The 15,059-nt window shown below is 36.4% G+C and overlaps 1 protein-coding gene across 2 annotated transcripts in view; it reads left to right on the top strand.

The window, feature by feature from the left end:
- Positions 1 to 15,059, top strand: part of OS9 (OS9 endoplasmic reticulum lectin) — a 1,402,051-nt gene that overhangs the window by 1,094,150 nt on the left and 292,842 nt on the right. For both annotated transcript variants that reach the window (XM_044083591.1, XM_044083590.1), the window contains exon 12: positions 8,145 to 8,331. In XM_044083591.1, coding sequence (XP_043939526.1) covers positions 8,145 to 8,331 — 187 coding nt within the window. The remainder of the gene's footprint in view (positions 1 to 8,144; positions 8,332 to 15,059) is intronic.

The raw sequence follows: 15,059 nt of genomic DNA, 5'->3' as shown, positions 1-15,059 counted from the left end.
TTTAGCTCTGTTACTATATTCGCAACTTCCAGTATAGTTGGTTTAGATTTTGATTTCCATTGTATAGTAACTGCTTTTTGGCAGCCACCATTATTAGACACAGCAAGACCGTACCATGTCTAGGGAATTCCTATTCTGTATCATAGCTCAGAAAAATCATCTCCCTCATTAGACCAATCTGCCCACCCCGCATCTCTGACAGTGCATCCCGCAGGGAATCCTTAAAGTGCGCTAACTCACTGCACTCCCAGAAAATATGTTCCCAATTACCTCTTACATGGAGGTGTCCCGTAACAAATTAAATATCGCTTATGGGAGAATTTGTGCTAACTTAGAACTGTATATTGAGGCAAGGATTGACATGGATATATACAGTTTCTTATGTATGCCGGCACCTAGAATTCCAACTTTGTTTAGCATCCCCAAGATCCACAAGAGTGTCTCGGACCCACCAATGAGACCTCTTGTGGATTCCAGGAATAGCATCACTTACCCATTAGCCAAATATAGTGACCATTTTTTGCAGAAATATGTAAAATTACAAAAACAGATGTGCAAGGACTCATGGTCCTTTTTAAGGAGTATACAGGATTTACAGTTTAATGAGGGCTTCAATTTCCTAACTATAGACGTTAAAGATTTGTACATGTCCATCCCACATGTTGAGGGTGTAGAACTGCTCAGCCTGTTACTGCTAGAACTGGAGGCCCCTAGAAGTTTAATTTCTCTGCTCACTGAAGTGTTGGACATAGTGTCAACAGGTTTTTCGTCCCATCCATTGGCGTAGCAATGAGCTCCCCATGTGGAGCCAGCTTCGCCAACCTAGTGATCGCTTCTTGGGAACGTGAGTTTATTTTAAAAGTACCTGAAATTAGAAACCAAATACACTTTTATACAAGATACCTGGACGATATCTTTATGTTGTTTAAGGGTGATGAGGTGGAAGCTAACAATCTAGTGACATACCTCAATAATACCACTGTTTTTTTTTACAGTTCACACATACTTTCTACATGGAAAGAATAGCTTACCTGGATGTTGACTTGAAAAAGGACTTGATTAATGGTTGCTATACAGCTCGTATTTCCAGGAAAAATACCTACTCAAATTTTTTTTACATTTTGACAGTTGTCATCCACTATTTCAAAAGTGTTCAGTGGTAAAAGGCCAACTGGTACGAGCAGCTCAGATGGTTTCCATGCAAGAGGAGTTTTTACTAGAATGTAATCAACTTCAGGATATGTTTATCAAGAGGGAATACCCTCTACCTATGGTTAGGAAACTGGTTAAGAGAAGTACAAAACGAGGCATATGGGCATGTACCAACCTATACTGGGGGTTAAAATTAATGAAGAACAAATGGAAATCAACCAAGTTCGGATGGTTCATGATGGTGCTCATTTAGTAGGGTCCACTTTTATTACTACTTTTAATAGCAATAGTTATGATATCAAAAACATCATTAATAAGAAGTGGGATTTAATTGTCCTTGACCACAGTTTATATGCTAAATTGAAGGACCCCCCCCCCCAGAGTAGTTTTAGACGCGGTAGGAATTTAAAAAGCTTATAACAGACTAGGAAGGAAGACAGTTTTGGAAGCAGGAGGAAAGGGATGATAAAGTGTAGCATGTGCCCCCAATGCCCCTTCATGGAGATTGGGGTCAACTTCTCAATCAGAGGAGTGCCCTATGCGTCAAAGGGAAAATTTGACTGGAATACTAAAAGTATAGTCTATTTGGCCCAATGTCAAGCCTGCCCAGCTTTTTATATTGGGAAGTCGGACAGGAAACTAAAAGAAAGGGTTTACAAACACCTTTACAGCATTAGAACATCAAAGCAGGAAAATGCTCTGGCTAGACATGTGAGTGCTTTCCCATTGCACTCTTAAATTTAGAGTGATTGACCAAGTTACGAGTGATGGAAGGGGTGGCCCAAGTTCATTATTCCTAGAAAAACTGGAATTAATATGGCAACTTCGTATTAGGGCCTGCTACCCACCAGGACTGAATGAAGTTTATTCCATATCTTGCATCCTTAAACTAGAGAGTTTAATGAGGTAAATATATACCTTATTCACTTCAGCCTGCAAGAAAGTTTTCACATTTTTGCTTAAACAGGGTATATTAAATATTTATCTAAATAGTCAAAAATGTACTTATTTGTTTAATTAGGTATATACATGTTTATACATATACATGGTTATTCACATTCACTTAGTTATCTACACATGAATGTGTCTGCATTTAGAGTTTATGTGAATGTGTACACTCTTACGTCATCTTTTATAATATTCACCGGACGTCCTTTACAGGATGGTTTTCTCTGCTGCAGTCTTTATAGCTTTTTAGCTTGATGGTTTTAAATTCAGACAACATGGGGATAATATAAGTGTTTTATTGTATAATTCTTCATCCTCCTTTTTAGAACTGTCATTAACTACTACTGAAAGTTATTTAAGATTTTAATACTTTTTCACACAGTGGTAAAGTACTTTATTTCATACTGTTTTAAATTTTACACTTCATTCTTGACTTTTCACGTTTTACTGTTATTTTAATGTTAGCATGGTTTTGAAGTATTTCTGAATATACTTTTAAAATGTCTTTTAAGAGTGTTTTCGAACTGATGAGTTATATTTATATTTACACATATACAAATATATTTACTGCATACATACTTGTTTTACAAGAAGCTGGATTTTTAAAGAAGCATACAATGGGTTAATTGTTCTTTCCCGCTTACCTTGGGGGCGGGTTTGCCTTTTGCTTTGGAGGAAGTTGATGTGGTTTGAACTTGTATTTACTGTTTGAAACATTCTTGTTGCAACTATCTGATGAAGTCTCACTAAGGGGTGAGACGAAAAGCGCTTTATGGTTACTGTTTTTTATTGTTTGAAGCAAAGTCTGAAGAATAAACTTTGGAAACTACTACTGTGTAAGTGCCTCAAGCCCTCTTGCCTGCATTCCTATTTTTGATGTATAATGCTTGCAACTAGGATTATTTTAATTTATGTAAATGTATGATTGTGTCATAAGTGATAGTTTAATAAAGATGTTTGTTTAAAAAATGATGATAGTACTGTAGCGTCCCTAAAAGTTTCCAGCGCTTTTCTCAAGGAAGCATTCTTCATAATTCCTTCTGTTTGAGTTCTAGTGCCTCCTTGAGATATCAGTGCCCTACTTCAATCCTTGACTTTCCTTTGAACCAACAATGAATTTAAACATTTTAATGAAAGACAGTTTCCTTCTTGTAGTCAGTTCAACAGGATGGATATCGAAGCTACAAGCTTGCTTTTGTAAACCTCCTTACTTGATTTTCCACAAAGAGGGTGTCTTTAAGAACCAACTCCTTTTCCCTCCCTAAGGTGACATCTGAAGCAAATCTTAACCAATCTGTTGATCTAACTGTTCTTTCCCAGAGTTTCAAGTAAAGGAATTTTTTTTTCATATTAAATATTCATTACCAATTCAGTTTATATCTGTAGAACAAGAGTCTGTAGAAAGTTTGACCAACTGTTTGTGACCTTTTCTAGCACAAAAAATGGTTAAAGGGTTTTCTAAAGTTATGCTTTTGAGATGGTTATCTGAATACATTTCATTTGTATAAATAAAAAGGTTTATCCTTGCAATCTAAACCTAAAGCTCATTCCATTAAGAACAATGGCCATTGCTACAGCTTTTATAAACAGACTCCTTATTGATGATGTTTGTGCAGCAGCTACTTGGTCAACAGTTCCTACCCTTAGCGTCTCATTATAAATTGGATGCACAGTCTAGATCACTTTCTTCCTTTGGTTTCACCATCCTCAGAAATGTCCTTCCTTGAGCAGGTAAAACATAGCTTGGGAATCTGTCCCAAAGTTTGAACTGGATGGAAAGAAACATCAGATGCAAAAGTCATGTACTTAACATATAACAATCCATGTTGTCTGATTTAGCATCCATCCCTCCTACCCCTTTTCAGGATTTTCATTGACAGCTTTTGCTAACTGGGTGGACCTCACCTGAAACCCTACCTGTTTTTACATGTGTACACACACACACACACACACACACACACACACACACACACACACACACACACACACACACACACACATGTAAAGGTTTAGGGCAAACTGAATCTGAGATACTAGGGTGTAGTGGAGGGAATTATGAGTAGGGGAGGAGTCAGAGCCCTGGATCCGTAAGCTCCAGAAATGGTGCCAAGATCTGATTCAGTCAGATCCAACAAACCAAAAGTTGAATCAGATGAAAATCGGACACTACTGATCTGTTATTATGGTATGTACATAACTTTCATTTCCTCCCCAGTTTAGGCATATGCATAAGTACATTATCTGAAGATAGTTGTATATTTCTTGTTAATCCTAAAATCATCGAAAGAAATTCTGTAACTAAGAGTCCTGGCATATTGCATTGAGAAATTTGCTATAATAATTCATATGCTTTTAGAGATAAGGTCCTGTAGTGCTGGGCACCACTGGTAGTCTTGTGCAGCCATTTTTGTGCTCTGTTTTTTGCCATTTGGTTCAGAACAAAAGGTGTACAGTTTGCATTGTTTTAAGGCTGACAACCTCTACATGTATATAAATCCTTTAATATGCTTCAGTGAAAGAAGAATCCAAAGTAGTACTCTTCTTAGAAGTAATGTTTTCTGTTAGTATACATTTTATTACTTTTGGTACACATGCCCATATTTGAGATTCTGATGTCTACATAATGCAATATGCGATGCAAGTTTGGTCATGCAGAAGTTTTGTTGTAAAAATGTTTCAGAATATTTTAGCCTTTCCAGATGGCTATATTTGAACCATTTCTCAAAGGAAAAGTACAGGAAAATTACTTTTGCTATGAAGTACTTGTACTATCATGTATTCTTCTCTAGTACATGCTAAACTTTTTTTCTTTTGCTTTTAGCCAGTGTTGGCACTCAGAAAATGTAAAATTTCTTTGCCTTGTTGTGATATCTTCTAACTTTTGATGTAAGCGTGTAATAACAAGATGGAAGACGTATGTCACCCTTTTTATTAACATATGATTTAATGCATCTTCCATCTGTTCCTGAAAGGATGGGTCTTCGGACTTGACTTTAAACACTGTTAAGCTTCAGATCCAGTGCTCAGGTTCTTCCCCATACCCATAATCCTCTATAAGGAAAGAGATACCTCAGATCTTATTTGCCACTTAATTGCTACAGATGTGGTCTTATGTGCTTATTTTTGCTTGTATAGATGTGTATTTTTTGGGTGTTTTTCACTTTTCTTATTTTTTTCTTGTCTCCAGGTCTTAGACCTTCACTTACCCTTTATATCAAAAAAAGTGTTAGACCCAAGTCTTGGCCACAGAAACACTGAATATATATCTTCTTTTTTCCTTTCACTGTAGTTGTACATTAGTTGTTTGATTTTGGTGTATTCTCCACTCTAGTTGGGGTGTTACTGCAGTGCTACTTGTTTTTGTTTTTAATAGGACTTGGGATTTCTTGATGTGTGAGAAACCTTCAGGGTTTATGAAACGTGTGGCTTGAGGCCACAAGATACCCAATTTTCACACACACACACACACACACACACACACACACACACACACACACACACACACACACACACACCAAATTCATCTATTGAGGGCTGTGCATCTGGATGAACAGTGCATTTGTAAGGCCTTTGGGCATAGGGCTCTTGTTGAGAGGTTCTCCCAGCTCACTCCTCTACTACTACTACTCTAACCAAGAAACCAGAAGGCTGACAAAAGAAAAGAGAAAGCTAAAGAAGAGAGAGAGTAAAAATCCAAGGAGTGAAAGAAGTGGTCCCCGGATCACTCCCCTGTCCTCTACTTAGTCTCCAGAGATATCTAAACCCTCGGATCTAACCTTCATTTCAGAGTGGATTCTCATCAGATCCAGTACTACTCCCTTGCTGGAGCCATGTTTTTCTCCAGAGCCAATATCACCCAGGCTAATATAAACCATTCTCCAGGTCTTTCCATCAGATCTCCAGGCCTCCCTCCATGGTTTTCTCTTTCTGCTCAGTTAGGTCCTCCAGGAGTCTTTCTGAAGCTGATGTAGCTAGGATGAAAAAAATATTTCTCAAGACTGTCATCCAGATGGGTGTTCTTTCCAGCTCTTGTTGGAGCTGGGGGGATTGGTCTCTTCCACTCATCAGGTCTTTGCTGCCTCTCTGATTCATTTAGGGGAGTCATGGCTGTCAGATCAGAGTTCCCCCCCTGGTATGTCCATGTTAGCTCTGAATACATGGTTATCTTAATCTATGATGGTTTGTCTTGTACAGTCCGCTCCAAGCAGCTCTGAACCCAATGATTCTTGGAGCTGAGGAGTCTGTGTCAGACCAGGGGGCGAAAGCTTGACTCTGAAACCCTTGGAGCCACCCCCCAACCCTCAGTGCTTTACTGATGGATAGTTCGTCTTAAACATCTGCCTTGGAGCTGAGCCAAGTGGGACCTCAAGAAAAGTGTTCCTAGGAACCACAGCTCCGACTGAAAGACAGTCTGGTTCTCTCTGTCTCTGTTTTGGAGGCATTTGAAAGAGTGCTCCCTTGTTCTAGGGAGCAGACTTCCCTTCTGGGCTCAGATGCATCCCTCCCTGACGGGATTTTCTCAGTGTCATAGTCTTGCTATTTGTACCCTGCTGAGGCAGCCAGTCTCCAAAGTCTGAGGGCCGTCCTCATTGACTACCTCCAGTTAACTCCCGAGTCCTACCCAGAACATCCCACTGGGAAGGTTCGTCAGAGGGATAGGTACATGGAAGGCTGATCAACTCCCCACATGAATCACTAACTGAAGAGACTTTGAAGGGGAGGAGTCCCCAAGATACCCTCTTGAGCAGATTTTGTTCTGCAAAATTTTGGAACAACTTAGAAAGGGAGATGGTCCTCAGAAGCCCCTTCTTAAGAAGCTGTTTCTCAAGGCTTTTGTGGCTTTGCTCGTCTACTTCTTGGGTGATCCCTCCTGCAGATGAGATGGGAGACTTGATCACAAAATGGGCATGGTGTGAACTGTATATGGCTAAACCAATCTCACACAAGACTAATAAATTCCTAGTATCACCAAAGTACTATTTTTATCAGAGCAGTGGTCTGGCTATGGATTCCCTGGTGGTGGTGTGGCCTTGACCATTAAGAAGGAACTGGCAGAAGAGGGTTCCACTGTCCATCCCTCTACCTTGGGAGTCCCTGGCATTAGACAGATTCGGGAAGTGAGTTGACTCATCAGCAACCTTTACTGTTAGGATGCTGAATTACCTGGCACACATTACATGCTTCCACAGAGATTTCACCAAAATGTTTTCCAAATCTCTCTCACGGTCCCTGTGTGCTGAGGATAAAAAAAATCCCCCTACACTCAGTTGGATACCCTCCAATGATTAATATTTTGATGCACCTCATTTTTCTGTGCCACAGAAGGCACCTGGAGAGCTGTGGGCACCTCTTTAACCATAGGCATAATTGGATGCACCTATGTGATTTTGCAGAGCAGTTTAAGATCTCCTTTGTCAATGCCCCCTATGGTGGATGGTCCAAAAAGTTAAGGAAACACTGTCTAGTCATGAACAAGACTGTAAGACACTGTCTGCTGTAGGAATCTGGTTTTCTAGACCCCAGAGGACCTTTCCCCAAAACCAAAATGGCTGTAAGAAACTTTGTTTCTGGAAGTCTCAAGGGTTCATATCTGACAGTCCTAGAGAGAGAGACCCCCCACCCCGTGATGGGGGGACTGTAATGGTGGATGTAGTCCCCATGGTGGGGGGGGGATCTAATGATGGACATCGTCCACAGGGCAGAGGTGGTCTGCAAAATCAGGACTTTTGGCGTCTCTTCTCAGAGGCTGTATGAGTGCTGGAAATCATTCCAAGAGATGACTTATTGTGTCAGTAGACAGTGCATACAAAAGTTTTTGGAATGTGCTACCTAATTTGTCTTCATTTTAACTTCTTTGACAGCCCATATTTCCTTATTTTGTGAACAGAGTTTTTAACATTTGTTGCTACATTGCTACTTTCCCTTGTCAGCAGTCTGTACTGGCAATTGTGTTCCTCTTTGCTTTAAGCATTTTTTTACTTGCAATTTTTTTAAGTACAGGTTACAAAGAACCCAACGCATTCATGTTTTCTTCTTTATTTTAGGCCCAGGAAGAGCTTCAAGCAGAGGGTCTGAAAGGGGAATATGATCGAAATCAAGCTTCAAAAAGTCTTGCATCTACATTAAATAGGTTGATTGATAAACTGGATAAGAAGGAGGTGGACAATAGAGAAGAGGAAGAGGAGGATCCAACCAGAGGAAGCCCTGGTCGTTTACCAAAACAGAGAAGTGGTAAATATGTTTCTATGAATTCTTTTATAATGCAGAGTTAGTGTGTGTTACAACTGTTTTGTGGTCTAGATATTTAGATTTTATTAAATGCTTTTCTTGCTAAATTTGTGAGGCACATGTTAACAGAGAATCACATAATAACATCTGAGTGTATTGTATTTTATTTATGTAGAATTACTAGTGTAAAAATTACTAGTTGGGTCCAGTGGAGGAACCCACTGCTGCTTTATGCTAGGGACTATGAACTTGTCAAGGATCTGGAGCTACAATGTTAGAAAGCAGAAACCTTCTCTTTGCTTCATCCTTTGGATAAGTGTTAAACTAAGACCCAGACCCCATCTGCTTGAGTTGGCCTTAGCTCAGGCAGATGTAAAAGATCCCATGGCACCTATCAAAAAGAGTAGGGTCCTTTACATGCAAAAATAACTTTTATTTCCAACATATTTACAAATGTACAAATATATAGATATACAAATCTATTTACACATTTTTGCACTCATACTTAATTTTCATCCATATTAGACACCACTCATTTTTCCATAACGATCATCTGATTTTACTTAATATTGCTGCTAAAATCCTTTTACCATTAAAAATGTGTTTATTCTTTCATTTCATATAACATAAAATAACTCATCTATTCTTTTAATATATTTTTATTTCTGTTTTTGTAATATCCATATTTAATCATATCCATGTTAATTTTATCCACTTTTTATATATTTGAAGAAAGATCTTGTTTACATAGTTTCCCCATAACTTTTTTACTCATTTATAGAACACGTGTTTTTGAAATGTAGCTTCTTCTTCTTGACAATGTAAACCTATTCTATCACTTTTCTTTTCATATGGCGTATTTCCTTTAATTGACAATTTATCTGGTAGAAGTCTCCACAATAAATTTTGACATTGTCCTTTTTGATGACACCATTTGCTTCTTATAATAGCTTTAATTTTTTTCAGCGGTTAGATTTTTCACATGGTTTCACATGGTAATGTATTATCATTGCATTTTTATACCATTTTTTTTATTTTCCACAAAAATATTTTTTTCATTTATAGACTTTTTGTTTTACTCTTTCACCATACCCCAAAAGTTATCAGACTTACATTTGTAGAATTTTACTACTAATTTCTCAAACTTCTCAATTATCCACTTTTAACACTGTACAAATTTAATTAAACAGCATATACCACTGGATTAATTAACCCTAACCCTCATTCCTCTTTATTTATATACCAAACTTTTTTTAAACTGGGTTTAATCTAAAACCCCATATAAATGAAACAATTCTCTGCAATAATTCATTTTCAGATACTGTTGGCAACATAAATGCACTCAAAAATATGCTATGTTTCCATCAGAACTGAATTTATCAAATATGACATTTTTTGTCTTGTATTGTTTTCCCATTGAGTTCTGCTCACATTTTCTTCCCAAATGTTATACCCAACATGGAAATGTAATTCATTATAAAATATTATACCCCCTATCTTTAGGACATCACCTAAACCTTTACTTTTCTCTTTATTTAAAGCCATCCCTATCACCTCTAGACATTCATTTGTGCAAATTATTGCTTTTATCCCATTTTTTACAAGTATAATGTCACCTGCTTATGTTAATAGAACTGGAATTCTTAACCCTTCAGGTGATATATATAACCTGCCTCCTAATTCTGTGATTTATTTCTCATAACTGTCACATTCATAACTAATGCAGGTAGTATATAACGCGATGGAAATCCATGTCTTACACCACTCTTCATATGTACCTCTTGGCTTAACCAGCCATTTATAAATATTTTTACTTTATTACTATCCACTGATACATAATTTCCTAATTTTCTCACTTATATTCTTTCATTATTGTCCGTAAAGTTTCATGTTGAATTTTATCAAAGGCCTTATTAAGGTCTCCTATCATGATTTTTGCTTCTTTTCTATTCATAGTGTCATCCACAGTTTCTCTATCATTAGTAATTCTTGACAAAATTTCTCCTTTATACTATTTATAGTATCTTGCATAATGTTCTATATTTTAGTTTCAAATCTCTGTTCTATTTTCATAAAGATCTTATTTAGTACTATTGGTCTACAGTTTTTTAATTGTCTTCTATCTTCCTTCTTCTATATGAATTTAAGTATTCCACTACATAATTCCTTATACAGAAACCCTTCATTTAACCAGTTATTCAAAATCTTTAAAAAATATATATTTTTTGCCAATCCCTTAAATTGTTATACATTTCATATCCTATTCCATGTGGTCATGCAGACTAATCTGTATGTACTTGCCTTAATACTTTACCTCATTAAAGAAATCTCCTTTTCCAATACTTTAGTCTCTTTTTCTGTTAACCTTTGTACTTTCCATGTTTTTTTTTCTTTAAACATTTCTTGTAATGTACTAACACTATTCATTCTTTTCTTGAGTTCTTTCTGGTTCTCCCTTTACATTTTTTTTCTCTCATTACACTGACACATTCCCTTACTAATCTAGTAACCTAGTACTTTTCTTTTTCCTTGTAAAAAATCTTTGCTTATGTAACAATTCTTGTATTTTTTTCTTTCATATAATTCTTTTTCGTCAAAGTACTTTGTCATATTCTAAATATTCCATTGCATTTATATGTTCTTTTATATTTTTCTTTCTGTATTTTTCTCACGTCATATTGCCAGTGTAAAAAAAATTATCTTAAATATCATCCACCATTCAGACCAGTTTTTATAAATTGTTCTCATAGTAATGTGATAATTTCATAACTGTATCACTAATCTCTTTCCTCCTTCATTCCATGCAGTCTCATTTATCCTTTTTATTATTTGCCTATTTTATCTATTCCTTTATCTCTAGTCATATTGCAAGATGATCAGAAGATGCTATTTTATCTTCATCCCCTTCTCCTATAACTAAGCCTTCTGATCTGTTTCAATTCCATACTAAAGTTTTAGCTTACCATATGTTATAACTTCTAAGATTTTTCTTGTATCATTTCCTTCTTTTTTATACTTGCCTCTTAAATCACAATTAGTCTCCTGTTATGATATTTATATTCATCACTACGTAGGCTAAAATCTGATGAAATAAGCCTTCCCTTTTTACAGCTAATTCTATACACATGTTCTTTCCATTTTAAGTCTACAGTGGTTAATCTTCCCATTTTTGTTAAAGTTCCATCTAATGTCTTTACAGTTTTGCTACAGAATACAGCTATTCCAGAACAACTCTCATTTCCCAAGTTCCAGATTTTTTCCTCCCCATAGTTTCTCTGTTTATAATTTTCTTTTATTAAAAATATTGTCTTATAATATAATTTAACTGTACCTACATGTGCTGAATTGTGGTTTCTAATTGCCATGTATGTTAAACCTGATATTATATATATACATGAGATCTTGTATTGTCATCTTTGTACTAAATCAAGTATGTATTTACTGTGAAGCTTTTTTCCCTGGGTCTCCACTGAAAAAGGGCTGTGTCCCAGTTGAATTAACCCGGTCAACAAATGTCATGTAAACAAATAAATAAAATAAATTATGTCTATATCATGTATTACACCACCCCAAAATCTCTATTGTTCGTACTATATCCTTAATACTATTCACATTTACAAAAAGCACTCTTTTCCTTAGATTCATGGATTCATAAGTTCATAGCTAATATTTAGGCTAGCTTTCTTAATAGATCATTCTAAGCCAAGCCAGTTTCCCTCCCAAAAGTAAGAATCAAACACTGTACCTTTCTTCTAAGTCAAACACCTTAACCATTATACCAGCCCCCAGTTGTTAGCTGTATTTATTCTTTTTCATTCATTTCCTTTTTTTCTTCTGTACTTTCCCTTTAAATGTTATTTTTCTATCTTTTACCTTTTTACCAATATCATTATTTTTTATTTTACTACTTCCCAATGTTTGTCTTCACTTATTTCAGATCCTTCTATGTCCTCTTTATTTTTTTCTCATCTGATTATTGTTCTGTTCCTACCATCTAAAATTCTTCTGTGTTCATTTTCTTTTTCTTTTTCCTTTTTCATTTTTCATTTTTGTAATCCGTCCATAAATGTCCAGTCTTGTTACATGTATAATCTTTAATTTCACATTTTTGCATCATATTCCACTTCCTCACAAGTATAACCTTTTCTTTTGTTACAGTTATTAAATCTCCTTTTCCAGAAAAAAATAGTTTTGAGTTGTCTCTGGTATTTTGCGATACCCCTATTCCCCTTCAGATTTATGTTTTGTAAATATATCATTTTTCTCTTCAGCACAATATTACAATCCCAGTCGGCAGTCTGTACTTCTGTACATAAAGTTTTCAAATGTCCTTTCAAACTCTGTCTTTCTACCTCTGTTCAAATTTGTATGTGAATTTTCTTTTTTGTTTCCATGTTAAATGCTTTTATCACATTAATACTCCATGGGTTATGGTCTTTTATTTTTTCATATTTGTCAAGAAAATTTTCCGTTGGAAAAAACATCAAATATAATGTCACAAAATGTCTCTTTGTTAATAAGAATAAATGTTCTTACCTCGTGCTTTTCACACAAATTATCCCACACTTCATATCTCTCCATTTCTTTGTCTTCACTTTCAATCCTTAACACAGTTTTTCATTTTCTTCTGCCTTCTTTTCTGCTACTCCCCTTTTGCCTTTTTACTTTCTCTGCATATATTTTCTTTTTCATCTCACTACTGTTTTTCAGGATTGTCTCTGTATCATCCTTTTGTTTTTTCAACATAATGTACCCCCAGGAAACATCTTCATTTTCTGTTTCATTCTGCAGCACCATTCCTTTCAATAAATCATCCTGCAACCTTCCTGACTGGGGGGTTGGTTGTAGTTCTACATGTATCATTTGCTTACTCTTCTCCAGCATACATATTTCTGTGAAGCATCTCCTCAGAATTCTGTACACATTCTCCAGTCTCAATATTTGCTTTTTCCTCCATTTCACTCCACTCTCCATCTGCCTCCCTGTTTCTCCGGGCCATCTCTACACCTGGAACAGAAACAGGAAGTGCTTCTGCAAAATGAGTCCCACTTGCAACAAAGACAAGTAACATAAGTTCCCTTATACCCCGTCCAGATTGCCCCTAGTAGTATAAACAGCGCCTCGGGGCTTCCCTAAAAAGAAGTCACTAGCCTAGTGGAACTAACTTGGTCATCAAAAATAAATAAAATAAAAAAAATGTAAATGTAGGGTGGTATGCCCACTTGAAGTGAGATACCTTACAGGACAACAAAAAGGGAGAGCATACACAAAGACACTGATGTATAAATGAGAAGAAATGTGCTGCAGTCAGAAATGTCTTCTCTTTTACTTTGTGATTTGCTGCATATGTCTTGTGCATTGTACTTTGTTGAATAAGGGCCTACATTGAAAAACTCAAGTTAACATTCGTCTTTGAAGATTAACTTGTAATGAATGTGGTGACTGGTATGTAGCTTCCCCATCACATCTCCCTTTTACATTGTGCTAGTTGCTGGTGTCATAGTCTTCTTTCTACAGTGTACTTAGTTTCTGTTTTTAGCAAATACTTTTTTTCTTATCTTCTGTGATAAGTTTATGGCAAAAAAAAAATACATTGTCAACATACAAACTTAATATGAGCTTTGCTTAGGCAGCTGTCTTTCATGAGTATTTGTCTTACCATTATCACCTTGAAAAGGTTGGGGTTTTTTTCAGACCCACCTAGGACTTGGTTCATCTTTTTGTGTACCCTTGCTGAGGTTGAAGGCCAGTATTTATGCCAGCCTAGTAGTAGTTGCACTACATAGTGTTTTATAGTGGCTCTTGTCATAAAAGCAAGTGCAATGTTTCTGCTACATTGACAGCCCAAAGAAGATATTAGCTGTGGATGTGAATAATTTGCTGTTTTGGTGATAAGGCTGAAATCCTGCTGAATTACATGTTGGTGGGAAAGGTATGATGACTTATAAATGAAAATGAGGTCTGGAATACTCCTGTTGGAAGAAAATTCTCATCAGCCTATATGGGCAGGCAGGAATGTTTCTTGGTTCTGTTAACTGAGAAAACATTTACATAATCATTGTAGGACTGGTCTGAAAATGAGCTGCAGAAAGGCAGCCAAAGTGAAACTGTTTTACAAGGGAACAGCATATTTGTGTAGAGATCTGCAATACAAAAGATTGGGAGGCTTAGCAAATAAGAATGGTTCTGTAACTTTAAGGCTATTATCTGATGATGTCATTCCTCAATGAATGAGTTATGGATCCGATACAGCCACATACTTCAGACTTTGGAACCATCTCTCAAGCTCCTCCCTCTACCCATAGTGCCATAGTCCATCCCCAGCACCTCCAGATCTCATTTGCAGCCATTCCACATAGAGGTGGGATCCTTCTGTTGCAGAATTCATTGTACATTGTTCTTATTTCTTTCATGAGTAAGAAAGTTTAACTTCTTTTGCTTAAATTCTTTTCTTTCCTTACTATTTAAACCTCTCTCTCAATTGTTTGGACACTGTGTTTGTTTTTTCCTACTATTTGATATAGTATTTCTGCAGTGTACCATTGCTGGTGCTTTCTTTTTTTTTTCCTGTCTCCTATCACTCCTACCCTTTTCAACAGATTAATTCTCCTTACCATTGCTGGTATTTCCTTTAAAAAAAAAAAACTTCTCTTGCTTTTTTCTTCTACTCTCTTCAGTAGTTTGTTCTGACATGGCTGGGAAGCCGACAGGCTTCAAAAATGCACTTCTTG

Source organism: Protopterus annectens, chromosome 9.part0 (genome assembly GCF_019279795.1).
Source record: "Protopterus annectens isolate FY-2018-M chromosome 9.part0, PAN1.0, whole genome shotgun sequence".
Lineage (NCBI taxonomy): Eukaryota > Metazoa > Chordata > Ceratodontiformes > Protopteridae > Protopterus > Protopterus annectens.
Note: the sequence above shows the minus strand (reverse complement) of the source record. Positions and strands in the feature narration are given on the sequence as shown.